Raw genomic sequence first — 18,048 nt, 5'->3', positions numbered from 1 at the left:
GTGACATTTAAGCATAAGTACCGGTATCCACATAATTAAAAGTCAATTGCAACCATGCATACAAAAATACAGTAAAACAGCAAAACAGAACAGTACAGTATAACATCAGTCGTGACAGCACTGTTATTGTACACAAAATGAAAAGGAAGGTAAAAGGTATTAAATTGTTTTTTTCTGCTCATTTTAAAAGATTTAAGCCTCTTCAACACGAATGCCTTCTAATTTCCTTTATCCTAGACCATGACCACCATGCCATATTAAGTTTTAAACAAAGCTAGACGCATTGATAATTAACCAACTCCAAGCTGGTTGATACCCATGCAGTGACCAACGTTTTTCAGTGACTGTAGTACAGTGCATTGTAATGATGACACAGAGAGATTCCACCTTGAATTGATACTTGTCAGTAGTAAATGATCAGCAGTTTCGATTTTTTATTTTTTGGGCATGAATCAGGAAGAAATCAAAGTCCATAGCAGAGACAATGTCTGAGCTCCTGCGCTTTACAAAGGTGCTCCTGTCAGAGAGCTACACATTAACACGGGCAGTTGACGGGCCTTCTCCGAGCTTGGCCGCACTTTTACGACCCCACACACCCTTTCGGATTTGTCCAAGCTCTGTCAACATCGCGGTCTCCAGACGGCCGTCTCGCACGGTCTAGCCAATGGCGAGGACGCGGCAAGCTGTGCCACTATCCCACGCGGGCCCTAAGGGAGAGAGGAGCCATGGATACCGCCTTTTGCTGGGCTCGTGCAAAAGGAAGTGTTGAAGGAGCGGGTAGGTCGTGTCACACTTGGCATCAGGGGAGTGTGTACACACCAGCCCGGTCCGATGCTGATGGTTTATGGCCAGGGCATTGCAAATAGCGGAGTGTTTACTGAGCCTAATCTTTGATCATTGAGGAAGAGAGTTGCAGTGAAATAGGCTCTGAACCAACATCCTGGAAGTTAGCCATGCAGCAAGGTGCAGTTAAAACAGCGCAAGTTCTGGCTCACATGAGGTCCTTTTCGAGCCAAGCCAGATGCAGCTTATCCATACATGCGTCCATTTTCTATCCGCACTCGAATTCTAAGTGAGCTAGAGAATATCCTTATATATATATATATATATATATATATATATATATATATTTAAAAAAGGCAGTCGACTCAGTATTAGACCTAATTAAATTCAACCAAATTTTTTAAGGCATTAAGTCAATTTGCTTCAGTGAGAATCTACATTGTAAATAGTCGTGAAAATAACGAAAATGCATTGCATGAGAAGTTGTGTCCAAACCTTTGGCCTGTACTGTATATATTGTTTTTAACTCATTAACTGCCATTGACGGCTATAAACGTCAAAAATTCATTTTGACTATTTGTATTAGTACTAGTAGTAGATTAGTTTTTTTTCCACTTTTAATGAAAATCTAGATTTTTTTTTTATTGTACATTTAGTTTTGTACATAGAATTTGTGATTAATCGCGAGTTAACTAGTGAAGTCATGCGATTAATTACGATTAAAAACTTTACTCGCCTGACGCCCCAAATTTTTAATAATATTTTCTTTCTTTTTTTTTTAATTCATTCACTGCCGTTGACGGCTATAAACGTCAAAAATTCATTTGAACTATTTCTATTAGTTTAACATTTTTTTATTACTTTTGTTAACAAGAGTATGAAAAGCTAGAATTGTTTTATTGTACATTTAGAACATATAGAATTTGTGATTAATCGTGAGTTAACTAGTGAAGTCATGCGATTAATTACGATTAAAAACTTTACTTGCCTGACGCCCCGAATTTTTAATAATATTTTCTTTCTTTCATTTTTTAAATTCATTCACTGCCGTTGACGGCCATAAATGTAAAAAATTCATTTGAACTATTTCTATTAGTTAAACATTTTTTTATTACTTTTGTTAACAAGAGTATGAAAAGCTAGAATTGTTTTATTGTACATTTAGAACATATAGAATTTGTGATTAATCGTGAGTTAACTAGTGAAGTCATGCGATTAATTACGATTAAAAACTTTACTCGCCTGACACCCCGAATTTTTAATAATATTTTCTTTCTTTCATTTTTTTAATTCATTCACTGCCGTTGACGGCCATAAATGTAAAAAATTCATTTGAACTATTTCTATTAGTTTAACATTTTTTTATTACTTTTGTTAACAAGAGTATGAAAAGCTAGAATTGTTTTATTGTACATTTAGAACATATAGAATTTGTGATTAATCGTGAGTTAACTAGTGAAGTCATGCGATTAATTACGATTAAAAACTTTACTTGCCTGACGCCCCGAATTTTTAATAATATTTTCTTTCTTTCATTTTTTAAATTCATTCACTGCTGTTGACGGCCATAAATGTAAAAAATTCATTTGAACTATTTCTATTAGTTAAACATTTTTTATTACTTTTGTTAACAAGAGTATGAAAAGCTAGAATTGTTTTATTGTACATTTAGAACATATAGAATTTGTGATTAATCGCGAGTTAACTAGTGAAGTCATGCGATTAATTACGATTAAAAACTTTACTCGCCTGACGCCCCAAATTTTTAATAATATTTTCTTTCTTTTTTTTTTAATTCATTCACTGCCGTTGACGGCTATAAACGTCAAAAATTCATTTGAACTATTTCTATTAGTTTAACATTTTTTTATTACTTTTGTTAACAAGAGTATGAAAAGCTAGAATTGTTTTATTGTACATTTAGAACATATAGAATTTGTGATTAATCGTGAGTTAACTAGTGAAGTCATGCGATTAATTACGATTAAAAACTTTACTTGCCTGACGCCCCGAATTTTTAATAATATTTTCTTTCTTTCATTTTTTAAATTCATTCACTGCCGTTGACGGCCATAAATGTAAAAAATTCATTTGAACTATTTCTATTAGTTAAACATTTTTTTATTACTTTTGTTAACAAGAGTATGAAAAGCTAGAATTGTTTTATTGTACATTTAGAACATATAGAATTTGTGATTAATCGTGAGTTAACTAGTGAAGTCATGCGATTAATTACGATTAAAAACTTTACTCGCCTGACGCCCCGAATTTTTAATAATATTTTCTTTCTTTCATTTTTTTAATTCATTCACTGCCGTTGACGGCCATAAATGTAAAAAATTCATTTGAACTATTTCTATTAGTTTAACATTTTTTTATTACTTTTGTTAACAAGAGTATGAAAAGCTAGAATTGTTTTATTGTACATTTTGAACATATAGAATGTGTGATTAATCGTGAGTTAACTAGTGAAGTCATGCGATTAATTACGATTAAAAACTTTACTCGCCTGACGCCCCGAATTTTTAATAATATTTTCTTTCTTTCATTTTTTTAATTCATTCACTGCCATTGACGGCCATAAACGTCAAAAATTCATTTGAACTATTTGTATTAGTTTAACATTTTTTTATTACTTTTGTTAACAAGAGTATGAAAAGCTAGAATTGTTTTATTGTACATTTAGAACATATAGAATTTGTGATTAATCGTGAGTTAACTAGTGAAGTCATGTGATTAATTACAATTAAAAACATGTAATCGCCTCTTGCCCCTAATTTTTAATTATCTTTTTTTTGATGAATTTATGGCAGTGAATGAGTCAATATCACCGTAACAGTATTCCAGTAACCAGAGAGAGAACCCAGGCAAGTAGACAAGGCCAAAGCAAGGATTCGAACCCCACACCTCATAACCGTGAGGCAGATATCTGCTAACCACTCATGCACAGTGCGGCTCCAGATGCAACTCGTACCTTAACATTCAAGCCCATCAAGCTAATGACATCCTTTTTACACCATGACTTCCTATTCAGTGGAGGATAGCTCAACTTTAACCCCAGCTGACCTACCTCGTGCTGAACCTCCCCGCCTTTGAAAATCATCCAAATCTCCTTTCCAGACAATTGAAGGCATTGCTTCAAACATTGTATTTCCTTTCTCCTCTTTAAATCCATTTAGCAAACTTAGTGCCTGAAGCACATGCAGTGAGCTCTGAGATACACTGTATTAAAATTTAAACTGTGAGGGGCGGAAAAAAAGGACAACACAGCAAAGATGTTGGCAGCTGTGATGTGTGTTGAGAGGAATGCACCGCCGGTGTTATCACTCGCTGAGTTATGCAAGAAGAGTTTGGTGGAAACCTTTGCCTGGTACAGCGCTGGGCCTCAGCCTCCTCACACACGGGTTAAGCACACACACGTGAAGCCAAAGATGAGAGCCGGCCTTGCATCTTTCTAATTACCCTCAGTGAATGGGAGGCAGTCGGACACTCCGCCTGGGTTATCGCAACACCGACACTCCCCATTCTTCTTCCGATTTGACTATTTATAGCTTTCATCTACAGTATGGACTTCAACAGAGAGCATTAGGTGCACGGGAGGCTTCGTGAGGAGTAGATGTCTTTAAGTGCAACTTTGTAGCCTGAGCCAAAAATCAAGCCTTTTCATTTTAGGGCCATTGTAAGCGCCCCAGTGAAGCTGAACTGAACAAATATCTCAACACTTTAGACCAAATACGCACTTATTTTCTGTGGTTGGAATGTCATCGAGATCTAAACCAGATACACACTCACTAGTCGCTCCATTAGGAACACTTGCGCAATCTATTAACTCGTTCACTGCCATTGACGGTTATAGACGTTAAATATTCATTCAAACTATTTCGATTAGTTTAACATTTTTCTCCACTTTTGTTAACAAGACTATGAAAACCTAGATTTTTTTGGTACATTTAACTTGAGTTAACTTGTGACGTCATGCAATTAATAACAATTTTAAAAAATGATGACGCTCCTAATTTTTAATAATCTTTTCTTCTTTTTTTTAAATCACGTCAGGCGATTAATTTTTTTAATTGTAATTAATCGCATGACTTCAATAGTTAACTCACAATTAATCATACATTTTATATCTGTTCTAAATGTACAATAAAAAATTCTAGGTTTTCATACTCTTGTTAACAAAAGTGGAAACAAATTTAAACTAATAAAAATAGTTCAAATGAATTTTTAACGTCAATAGCCGTCAATGGCAGTGAATGAGTTAAGACCCAATCCAAGTACTGCACTGAATGAATTCTTCATTTACAAAGATGATAAACCTGACTTTAGCAGTCCAGTTCAATTTGATTGGATTTTAAATCCATTTTCCCCCACAGGAGACAATAGAAATTGAACTCACCGAAGAGAGACATACAGTTATCATTGAATTATGGTCGACGTCGCCATTTTGTGTCCCTCTTTTCTGCATCACAGTCACTTCCAATTCTAGTTAAAAAGTCGTCTTCCCATGCGAATAGGTTAGTCACCTTTTTAGAGACAAAATAAATAAGCAATAATAATGGGAGAATAATGCCAGTGTCGCGGCGATTAACCCCAAAGTTATACAAACGTTCATCAACATCTCGAGGTTGAAGGCAGCACGGTAAGCTACCAGCAGCAGCAGCCTCGGGCCACAGCGCTGAATGCCACGTATCGGGTGAACAACATGAAAGGAGGAGGTCAGCACTTTTAAGGCTTTTTGTCTTCAACGAAGACAGCTGTCCAATGCACGAGGCCTCTGCTCCATTTCGAGGTTTGTGTGAGGAGGTGGCGAAAGCTGACAGAGGCTGCCCCAATGCACATGCATGTGTGTTTGGAGTGGAGGTGTTGCAGTATAGCAGAGGTCTGCATGGAAGTAGATCATCTTGCAATAGCTCACGTCAAGTTATTCTTGTGCAAGCGCACGGGTTAAGAACAAAGCCGTATAAAGGAAAGTATGGGCACTCTTTGAAGTTACTGCACTGCTCTGCCATTGGTTAAGAAGGCCCACGTCACATGATTTATGGACAGCAAGATTGTTATCCAATGTCTCCATTTCCATATAGCCTGTGCGATAGTCAGTTTTTTTTTTTATTGGTTTAATGAAAAACTCAAAAAGATTATGCTTGTGGGAGGTAAAGTAATAGGTAATCCCTTACTTAAAGTATGTAAGTAAGTATGTTCTATGCAGCCCTACAAGTGTAAACACAGTATTCTGATTAAAATTGTGTTTGTGGAATACGAGTCAATCAGAATAATCATGAATCATGAATCTCAGGGGGCGGCCATTTTGCCTTGTACTTGTGAATGCTGGCGACTGAAAATTACATCAAAGAGCCTCAAGGATTTTTATGCTTAATTCATATTTCACAAATGCAACATTAATGCTAATACCATATTTAGTGGGGACACATAGAACAGATTATTAACTTTAATTGCGTAATGACATTATTATAATATCTTATCTTTTAGATGTGGAGGGGAGACCGGGGCTAATTGTATCACTTTTTATACTTGTATCTATTTCTTGGAATCAATGCATCATATATAAACGAAATGTATACCAGATGAAAGACCAAAGTCTTATGTATATTTTTTGTATTCATGTCATTTTCATACTTCGTGTCAGTGCAGAGTTATAAGCCATCAAATAGAGGGAGTGAACATGTGACATGTTGCCCAGCCATTGGGTAAGTTGTCACAAAATATGGGGTAAGATGTCACACTGGATTTTGCAACTAATAAAACAAGGACAAAATTATCCTTGTTCTCCTGTTTTGTTTTTGTTTTACAGCCAGACAAATTGTTTGTCATTGATCTTGAAAATTTACCATAGTCATTGACCAAACTTTAAGATAAAATTTTATGAAATTTAAAATGAATGTCCTTGGGAGCTGCTGCCATGTAGGTTATAGCTCACAGCCTCAACTGTCTGTTTTGCTACCCTTAAACTTGAAATTTGAGATTAAATTTAATTTTAAAGAAATTAAACATTTCAGTTTATGGATTGATGGTTCATCATGAAACTTAAACCAGTCCTGACATGTGGGCATACTGTAGTTCCAACAAGTGGAAAATCAAATTTTCAACAATGAAACAAAACCTGGCAAACTAATTTCCTCACTCTTAAAACTCATCATCTGAAGAACAATTCTGGCATACGTAAACCGAACTTTCATTGGCCCATTCTTTGCATATGTGACAACAAACACCAAAATGACTGAGACAAGTTGACCCAAACTACCATGTTGGCTAATTCTTGCTCTAGTTTAAAGTTAGCTTAAAACAGAGCAGTGACTGAGGCATGACAAGATGCCTGAATCTCCTCTCTAACGAGTCCACATGATTTGCTGCTAGGATTTGTCTGTGTACGACACCTGTTTAAAAATATATGAAATTGAAAGATTTTACTTTGGGTTGTGCAAAACAAATAACTGGCACTCATCTCAGCTGTTCTCTTCTCAGACAGTACACAACCCCTGACCATTTATACAAAGAAAACTAGTATTCCACTTTTTTGTTGCGCCTTCTGGTGGAGAAGAACATTGCAATGTGACAACTTACTAGCCCCGGTCTCCCCTAAATCTTACAATGTATTTCAATTCTGCATCTTATGCTCAAGAATGTTGTGTATATTTAATTTAAGGAAGAAATGTACAATGTGCAGTTGTCACATTCTATGTTTATTGTATTATTAATCTGACAGATAAACTTTCACCTTTTGCCCGCGGTAGAGCTCTTGGTCCTATCTGAACTGAGTCATCCCTGCTTCACATTGCCAGTTGCTATTTGCATAAGAGGCAAAGTGGCTCTATAAGGGAAGGGAGGGGGGGTCTCGGGTCTTGTGTAACCCCCGTCTGATATGACGAGAAAGTAATGAAAGCCGTGTTGTTCTATGAGGGGGAAAAAAGAGCATGTGTGATTGTCTGGCGAGGACTGACCAAAGACTATGCTAAGATTTCCCTATGCAAAAAACGGTGGCATGCATTAGCAGCTGCCCGGTCACCAAGCTGCCCCTGGTGTGTACAGTGTGTCTTCTGATGGAATCAAAGAAGAAGAAAACATCTTCATCACAGAACATGTACAACAGGCCTTTTGATAAAAACCCCGTCAACAACTGTCATCAAGATCTAATTAAGAAGCGCCCCGCTCAAGTTTGCCCATCTGCTCAAGTGAGCTCTTGTATTCTCTTACGGGGAAACCTAATAACCACTTTCTTAACAAATCCTGAGACACAACAGCAGGTTGCCTACAATGAGGGCAGGACGGAGACGGGCTGGGTGCAATTTGCGGTTGGTAACGGCAGCCAGGTTGAACAGTTAAGCAGGGCGGGGTTCGCCTTCAGGGAGTCAAAACAACACCTTCCATCGCTCCCAAAGGAGCAGTTGCGAGCCAGCTACGTCCAAATCAAAGCATTTTGCACAGCGATAAGCCCACAGACGGGCTTCCTCGGGAGCAACAACAAAATGAGAGCGTGGTGACATACCCTGAGAGTTGAGCCAAGGTTGGCTGATATTGCATCAGTGGGAATCCCGTCATGGCAACCAGCTGCCTGGGAGGATGATGCCTACAGGGGAGGGAAAACAACATGAATAGAGGGCACGTTTTGATTCAAGGAGCCTTGTCACTATACGTGAGCCGTATTGCAAACATGGCTTTATTGCGACATTAGTACAAAGCTATAAGAGCAAAGCTTTTACTGTGCATTATTTATCATGAAAAAAAAAAAGGATAGTAAAGCCATTTTATCTTTGATGTCATGTACATGACACACTGGCTGGGGTGCACCCATTCAAAAAGTGTGTCACATTGAAAAAATCGGAGAGCAGCTAATCTGTGACCGCCCTGGCCAACCTTACATCATCTCCAAGTGGAGGTCAGTTTGCAGTTCATGCATGAATGGATATTTATGGCAACACACTTGTACTTGCCTCATCATGAAGCCTCTTGTTGCAAAGACCACGAGCAGATTTTCAGCAGGTGTCAAACCAGGCGAGGATTTTGCGATGCGCAAGGCTAGGCAGGCAAAGCGGCACAACTTGTTGATGGAAAAACAGTGTTTAGTGATAGTATACACAAAGCCTCGTCATCATGATTTGCTGGTCAGTAAACCTGATGAGGTACTGCACCTCAAATCAAACAAAGAGGGAAAAATATGCTTTTCTTGATATAACAACCTCAAATCAAACAAAGAGGGAAAAATATGCTTTTCTTGATATAACAATTGCGCAATGAAATTCGTTTAGTTTACAATGACATCATTACGCAACATCATTTGTCAGTCTTGATGTTTTTGCTGCGTAAGAATGACATCACAAAAGTGGCAGCAGCCACATCACTGACATCTATGAGTGCCGAATTGACACGAAGATAACATCATGGTTTATTATACAGTGAACCCCAGCTATAGCTTTGATTTTTAAGTGATCTTTATTTATGATTTTATTTTTATTTTTTTACACTATACAGGTCAATCAAGAGTTGCACCCATTCAACGTTGTGCTGCAACATGCCAGCCAGTCTGCTGGAATACATGCAGCGTAGTAGTAGAAGAAGAAGAAGAGGCAGAGAAGGACCTCAACTAATCTCACTAAGTGTTATAGTCAAGAGTGTAAACCTCTGGATATAGTTGTATAATCTGTTTCAATGTGTTGCTGCACCGTTCCGTTCCGTTCCGTCTTCAATTCCGCTTATCCGGGGTCAGGTCGCGGGGGCAGCAGCTTTAGCAGGGAAGCCCAGACTTCCCTCTCCCTAGCCACTTCAGCCAGCTCCTCCGATGGGATCCCAAGGCGTTCCCAGGCCAGCCGTGAGACGTAGTCTCTCCAGCGTGTCCTGGGTCGTCCCCGGGGCCTCCCACCGGTAGGACATGCCCGGAACACCTCCCCAGGGAGGCGCCCAGGAGGCATCCGAACCAGATGCCCCAGCCACCTCAACTGGTTCCTCTCAACGTGGAGGAGTAGCGGCTCGACGCTGAGTCCCTCCCGAATGACCGAGCTTCTCACCTTATCTCTAAGGGAGAGCCCGGCTACCCTGCGGAGGAAACTCATTTCGGCCGCTTGTATCCGGGATCTCGTTCTTTCGGTCACGACCCACAGCTCGTGACCATAGGTGAGGACAGGAACGTAGATCGACCGGTAAATCGAGAGCTTTGCCTTTCGGCTCAGCTCCTTCTTCACCACAACGGACCGATACAGCGTCCGCATCACTGCAGACGCTGCACCGATCCGTCTGTCGATCTCCCGCTCTAACCTACCCTCACTCGTGAACAAGACCCCAAAATACTTGAACTCCTCCACTTGGGGCAGGACCTCATCCCCGTTGCTGCACCGCGTGTGTTAAAAGTAGCAGTGGATTAAAGGTTAATCGTTACCGTAACATCTATGTTAATTTCCTGAGGCCATTTTGGCCGTTTTGTATTATGTTAGCATTAACCGAGCTTTTATTATTACATGCTTTGGTTGAAGATGTTGGTGTTTAAGTATTCGATATTTAGTTCTCTTTTGTTTTATATATCAGTTTTAATTAACTAAAATGTAAAAAGCCCCCCAAAAAAACAAGCACTATCTAATGTTTAAGTCGTCAATCTAAAAGGCAACACCTGAGCAACTAGAAGCACCCATCAGTCACAATGTTCCAATACTTTTGCTCACTTGGGGGGCAGGTAGGCTCAAGCAAAAGGTGCTCTTTCCTGAGTTGTTTAACACATGTGTATGTACGGTAAAAGCCATGAAATAAAAGCTTGAATTCTGAAATTTGGTCTCATATTCATCTTTTGATCTCAAAGTATATCCTCAGTATAAAAAAAAGAGAAAAAAAGAAATTGACCTTGCCGTTCCAATACTTTTGTAGAGGACTTGTGGTGGGGTTAGGACGTAAAGCAGTTATGTTCTCCACAGTCGAGTTCTACATAGTTCACAGCTTATGTTTGCAGCAATTATCTTAAAGCATGTCAAATGTATTACTATTTAGAAACAAAAATCTGAATTGACGTTACAGAGTATTTGATAATTCACCTAATGGAAGCTGTTAATTGTACTTAACCTAAATATATGATTTCTCTTGATTTTGTATCCTCACATACTGCTTTTCCAGTCACAATTTTTTTTTTTACCCGAATTAAAATGATGGTATCCCATCCAATAGCAGTTAAATGAATAAAAGGTAGGTCTGCTCTCTTGCAAGGGCATTACAAATTTGGCTAATGTTAGCTAAAGGCAGTGTTGTAACTGTGTTACTTTTGTTATGAGTTATTGTAACACAATGAGTTATTGTTAACACAATGAGTTATTGTTAACACAATGAGTTATTGTAACACATACTACGTCATAATATGGATCGTATAATAACACACGGTTGAGGTTTAACTCTTACCATGTTAACGGCAAACATTAAACAGGGTTTAGGAGTGACAGTTGGAAGGCAAATAGCCTCCTAGCGGGTGACAAGGCAGTAGCGCCCCCTGTAGGTCAGACACAGACACACAAAGGCACACACACGAACACACGTCGACCGCTTGAAAAACAAAGGTTGATATAAACTCCCCCATTTCAAGCAGTAAGACCGAGGTGCGTTGTATATATGAATAATGACTTACTCTACTTGGTTCAAATGTTGTCGTTTTATATTTGCATAAGAAACGAATTTTATTTATTCAATCGTGGATTTTATCACCACCAGATAACGCTCTTTCCTATTAAAAAAGAAGCGAGCATTTATTGGCACCCTGATACATTTGCATCATTTTGAGCCATTTCTGATCTGAAATTCTAAAAGAGGACAGGTGTACTCGTCCATTTGCTAAACATTCATGTAAATAATATGTGTACAGTACCTTCTTCCACTTCCACTGTGAAATTAAAGAACCTTTCTACTATACTCTAATTTAATGAGATGCTCCATCTTGGATTTCAACACAGTAAAAGAGACTTCTGACTCCAGACTTGTTTTATTTTTATTTTGTTTTTTAATTGACGAATAACTGCAGACGTTTGTGTGAATTGAGGAATAAGCGGTTCAGAAAATAAATAAACGGATGGATGGATGGCTGGATCAAGCCTATTTTTGAAATAAAGCACGGTGGAAGCCTTTTCATTGGTTTAAGCATGCAGACGTCACTGCTTAAAATGGTGAGTCATATGTCAAAGCCGTCTGAGCCTTAAGACAATTATGCCTAAGAAGTGGCTGACAGGCGGCAAAGTGGAGACGTTGCACTGACGACAACAGCCTGGAGTAACTAAGTTATTACAGCCAGCATCTATACCAATGATCATCATCACTTTACTTATTCATTCATTGTATTGCATAAGCTCAATAAATAAATAATACACACGGACATGGGCCTAGGAAACTTTCAAAAATGTTTGTATACAAATAGTTGTGACTCAAGCTTTGCACTTCAATGCCATTACACATTAATGGGTTCAAGCCATATTCCATAATAACCTAATAGGTAAGGAGAGCTGTAGTGGTTGTGCAGATGTGCGTTAGCAGCATTAGCTTCAAACAATAATGTTATAATAATTTTTGTAGTTGTCTACATGGGGCGATTGTGCCTTGAGATAGAAGTTTCATTCATTTAATGACATAACTCGGGCCTCAAATCCTCCTTCCCCATTGGAATAAATGGAAATACCATTCATCCATTCCAGCCTCTCCCCCTAAACCTTTGTGTAATGTGTTTTAAAAAAAATAATAAGTAAGGGCGCAATTAAGTAGAACATAAAGAATTGAAACATTTTTTGCCACATTTTTTGCTTCAACCCAATGGATATTGCGCCGCTCCTTCTGGTGTACCCACTCTGTTTACATGTGTCAACATGACATGATGTATTACTTTGTGTGTTACCATTAAGATAGCAGACTTTGGGGCAAAATCATGTGGTTAATTTAAATGCACAACTTGTCATTCTCTTTTTTGTTTGTTTGTTTGGTTTGCTTAGCTTAGCTACAGCACTTCATTGCTTTGTGCTGCTGTTGGTAAAGTAAGAAGCACAAAAAATGATCTTTTATTTTCTTTGATGCTCTCGTTTCCCACACTGTAGGCTCTGCCTCCGTCAGTAGAAATAATCAGTACGTCTAAGAACATATTGTCGATCAAAAGGTGTCGTTTTGATTTCACGATATCGAAATGTTTGCAGTATGACGAAGAGATCTGTTTAAATGTCCATTTTAAATGACGGAAGGCATTTTGGTTGGTTCATGGCAACACCAGCTCAATAAAAAAAATTAAGACTCGTGCGTTGGTTTAGAGAAATAAATTGAACTGACCTGTAAAGTTTATTGTGCATTTTAGGTTTCTCTAATTTCCCACGAAAGATGAATGCACCTAACATTTTGCGATATTGCACATCTCCTCCAAAAGGAGAACAATGTAGTCACTAGTAAAAACACAGGTGTGGTTGAAGACGTAACCAATACATTCCACTATCTTTATTCCCTAAAGGGAGGAGCGCTAACCCTAAATCCAACCTCCCCCACTCACCCCATTATTCTACACAAAAGCAGAATATGAAGATAAGATGTACTATATTGTCTCAGATGGAGACATTTACCTTGGGCGTTAGCGCCGCATTCAAAAGCAGTCAACTTGCAAGGTAAACACGTGAATGTGACTCATTGCGTATCAAACATCCTCACGTATTCGCTTGGATCAAAATTCTGAATGAGCAATGAATGTAGGCAGATAAAGCATTCCGTCGAGTGGAACAGGCATTAGAAATCATTTAATATATTTGAACATTATATCCAACATATCTATATATTTACATAAAATTAATTAATCTTGAGGCAGGATGTCCTTATAAAAGTGTTCCATATTTATTGCAAAATATTTTTGTACAGAAACTGAGAAAACATGAACAGAGGAAGAGACAGTAAGGCCAACATCAGAACTCTGAGAGCTGAACTGTACAAACACCAAAAGTAACATTTGCTGCTTTAATATTATTCCTTTATATATCTACTGATTACCGCTTATTACAGCTACCTCCTTTGGGAAGGGAGGTAGAAAAAAAGAATCAAAACAAAAATCACCATTTCTTTTCCTTCTCAACAATATTGCATTTATTTGCAAACCCTTCAACAAGCAACCAGAAAAGAAAAATGAAAGCTTCCTCATTTGATGACTTGAATATGCTCTTGGAAATCACTCCACACTGTAAGCTTCTTGTGTACTCCTGTAACTGAGCGTGCTCGCAACGCTCTCGATTTTGGACTTCAAAATAACATGAGTGGAAGATTTGACTTTTTGCCACAGCTTTAAAAACTCAATTTGTGTGCAATGCCCATGCATGTCGTCATGCGATTTGGCACCGATGCTTTTCAAAGTAAACCTTATGCTTGACACACCTCTTGCCGGCGGCGTTCTCTCTCGCTCTCGTTTCTTCTTCCTTACATGTAAAAAAAGGTAGAGCGAGACGGAGTCATCCCTACCTCGACATTCAAAATGTACAAATTTAAACATTGGCTCTCCCAAAATGGGGGATTTAATAAAGCCAAACATCAAATAATAATAATAATTATAATAAACTAATTAAAACCTTCCTTGTTCCTGGAAGTTAATTACAGAAAATGAAAATTAAATAACTTTTTTTTCCCCCCACATAGACAGAAGCCCTTCAAGAAAAACACCAAGACAGCAGAAAGAAGCTGGAGAGTACAATCCAGAGCGCCAAAGGAGAAAATGGGCTTTTCTTGTGAAATGACTCCAGCAGGAAGGTAAACCATGTAACAACCTCAGTCTTCACGCACGCACAAACACACGCATCGGGCGAGTCAAACACAAACACCCGCCTGCTTGGTGGCGATACACACAGTAAACACAGTGTATGCTCCCTGTCGGGCGGTAAATACACAGACAGTGTGGACGGCTGCTTGTCGGGAGCGTCTTTTTTTTTTTTTCTCGCGCTCTTTTGAAGAGGAACACGTCCTATCATTTTGTTGCAGCAACATTCATTTCACTCATGCCAATCGTGAGGCAGCTCCCGACAACAACATAATATGAAGCGGCGACTTTGAACCTTTTATGGATATCACAAGTGCTTTTTGAAAGATTTGATACCCTGAGTAAGAGGACGTAGGCTTGGGGTGTATTTCAGTAGAATCAAAAACACTTTTTTTTTTCTTTTTTTTTGCCCCTCCAAGCAAACACCAACTAAAACAAAAACAAAGCAAAGACATTACAAAGTAATACCACCTTTCACACATAAATAAAAATCTGTACTTTACAAAGAAATAAAAACCACAATAACAACAAATCACTCATTAGTGTTACAATATGCATATACTCATGCATATATTGTATAATGTGTATTTTCTCCCCTTGCATACAGGTGAGTGGTTGGGGACTATATAGCGCGCCCACTGCAGAGACTAATACTGATTACTATTCCCAGATCCAAATGAGAGCAAACGTAATTCACAGGACAGGCTGTAGGGGGCGGACTCACTCTGTGCAGCCGCTTAAAGAGGACAGAGGCCCAGCCAGCCAGAGAGGATGATGGGTAACAGACATCCACATTAAAGCAGCAACGTTCAGACAAATGGTCAGGGGGCTAAGGTGGGTCCTTTCCACAGTGCCAAATAATAAGTCCACGTGCCTTTGTAGCAAGTTGACGGATGATGAATGAGCACCCCCCCTCCGCACCTTCTCCTCGCTCCGCGGCTCAGACGAACAACTGGATGCGTTCGCGGATGGTCTGCCGGCAGATGGGGCAGGCTTTGAGCACGGCGCTGCAGTCGATGCACGAGGCGTGTCCGCACTGGAAGACCAGTTTGATTTGGTTGTCGATGCAGATGGGGCAAGTGATGCGCTCCTCCATTTGCCGGTAGCGAGACTGCAGCTGCTCCAGCAGGTTGTGCTGCTCAGAGTTCTCCGTACCGGGGCTGCAGTCCACCTCGGTTTGGTCTGAAGACGCAGTAACAATACAGTTAAGAGGTGACAAGCATACTGTCGTATTTGGAATGTCTGCGTGTTACTAGTATGTATGGAGGACCAAAAATTCTAAATAAATAAATAAATGTAAACATAAAAAACGGATATTAACAAATATAATTAAAACATCTAATACAAAAAATAAATATAAATGGAAATAAAAACAATATATATATATGTATATTTCTTAATAAATAAATAAAAGTAAAAAATAAATGCAAAAATAAAAAAAACGAGATTAAAAAAATATAAAAATAAATACAAAAATAAGTATATAAACAGAATTAAATATCGATCAATAAATAAAAACGGTCTGTTCTCACATTTATTTATTTCATGATGCAGAGGTCAGGTTGAAATGTTATTCAAATGAGGAGTCGGTCCTAAGCGCCTCTTGGGTTGATTGATATTTAATTCTATTTATATATTTATTTTTGGAATCTCTTTTTTTTTATTACTTTAATTTATGTATGTGGGTACACATATATAGATATACATATATATATACATATATACACACATATATATATACATATATATACACATATATACACACATATATATATACATATATATACACATATATACACATATATATATACATATATATACATATATACACATATATATACATATATATACATATATACACATATATATATATACATATATATACACATATATATATACATATATATATACACATATATATATACATACATATATATACATACATATATATATATATATATACATATATATACATACATATATACATATATATACATATATATATATATATATATATACATATATATACATATACATATATATATATATATATACATATATATATATATATACATACATATATATATATATATACATACATATATATACATATATATACATACATATATATATACATATATATACATATACATACAATATATATATACATATATATACATATACATACATATATATATATATATACATATACATACATATATATACATATATATATATATATACATATACATACATATATATACATATATATATATATATACATATACATACATATATATATATATATACATATACATACATATATATATATATATACATATACATACATATATATATATATATACATATACATACATATATATATATATAGATAGTTTTTATTTCCATTAATATTTAGTTTTTTGTATTTAATTTTTGAATTATATTTTTATATATTTATTTATTCATTTATTCATAATTTTGGCACTTTTGGTCCTCCATAGTTATGTGCTTTCAAGAGGGTGGGGTAGCATGTGATATCATTCGTGAGAGTCTGAATGCAGGCTGTGATCAACAACAGCTTCAGCATGCATGTTCTTATTGTGTTTACGCGCTTCACTGTTGTCTCTCAGTGTTCAACAAATGGCTGGTAAGAGCATAGGTGGCGGTTACTCTCCTTTCCCACATGCGAGGGCATTACAGTAAATACGGTTAAAAAACTATTTTTAAAAAAATCTGCAACTTAATGAGGGACATAAATGATGAACCGCGATATATCCTCAATAGCATTATTTTAAACATGAACATGAGTAGAGCTGCAACAATTAACCGCCAACTTTACCAAATTATTTTGTTAATCAATTATTTAGAGATTGTCTAAATCCTTGGAATTTCAACCTTAACAGTAAATGTTCTCAAATTTCCATGGTACTTCCAAGAAAGCACAGACTATTTATCTTTGTATTCAATCAAAATTAGCCATTTGCAAACATCTTTACTTAGAAAACAATCATCAACGTTGTTGCTCATTTTCTGGCATGTTACGGAACAAATCTGTAATTTAATCATAATTAATTTGGATTCATGCATTTTCTGCGAATCTGCTCAAGCAATCAGCATATCGCTGGCGTCAGGACTAAAACCTCATAAGTCCCAATTTGATAAATTTCATATATTTTTCCCAAATTCTATACTCTTGGTCAGTCCACATGTGTGGGTGTTATTTAACCAAGTTATTGACCAAATTTAAAGTGTTGAAAACGGCTTACGCTCTTTGACGATGATGGTTGCACAAACATATGATTTTTTTGAGGTGTCCTGAAAAATTATATTTTAGAGGTACAAGTTTTTCGGCCCCACATCCAGTGATAAGGTATTTGCTTGGCCGAAAAATCAAAGAGGGACGTGGTTTGTCTTACCTTGTCGAATTTTCTTGGTGATTGTGACTTGGCATTTAATGCATTTCTTCATTCGATGGGCACACTCTGTTAACGCAAGAAGCAGCTCAATAAGACAAAAGACAC

The 18,048-nt window shown here is 37.2% G+C and overlaps 2 protein-coding genes across 6 annotated transcripts in view; both read right to left on the bottom strand.

Moving 5' to 3' along the window:
• LOC147178713 (uncharacterized) overlaps window positions 1-3,998 on the bottom strand; it is a 42,900-nt gene extending 38,902 nt beyond the window's left edge. The window contains exon 1 of the mRNA XM_086066947.1: window positions 3,854-3,998. Coding sequence (XP_085923073.1) covers window positions 3,854-3,958 — 105 coding nt within the window. The 5' untranslated portion in view covers window positions 3,959-3,998. The remainder of the gene's footprint in view (window positions 1-3,853) is intronic.
• A 9,595-nt stretch (window positions 3,999-13,593) lies between these two features.
• Window positions 13,594-18,048, bottom strand: part of mib2 (MIB E3 ubiquitin protein ligase 2) — a 47,480-nt gene continuing 43,025 nt past the window's right edge. For all 5 annotated transcript variants that reach the window (XM_086067812.1, XM_086067813.1, XM_086067811.1 and 2 more), the window contains 2 exons: window positions 17,944-18,009; window positions 13,594-15,706 (listed from right to left, as the gene is read on the bottom strand). In XM_086067812.1, coding sequence (XP_085923938.1) covers window positions 15,465-15,706; window positions 17,944-18,009 — 308 coding nt within the window. In that variant the 3' untranslated portion in view covers window positions 13,594-15,464. The remainder of the gene's footprint in view (window positions 15,707-17,943; window positions 18,010-18,048) is intronic.

Source organism: Leptonotus elevatus, chromosome 2 (genome assembly GCF_054856555.1).
Source record: "Leptonotus elevatus isolate MCC_2025b chromosome 2, RoL_Lele_1.0, whole genome shotgun sequence".
NCBI lineage: Eukaryota > Metazoa > Chordata > Actinopteri > Syngnathiformes > Syngnathidae > Leptonotus > Leptonotus elevatus.
Note: the sequence above shows the minus strand (reverse complement) of the source record. Positions and strands in the feature narration are given on the sequence as shown.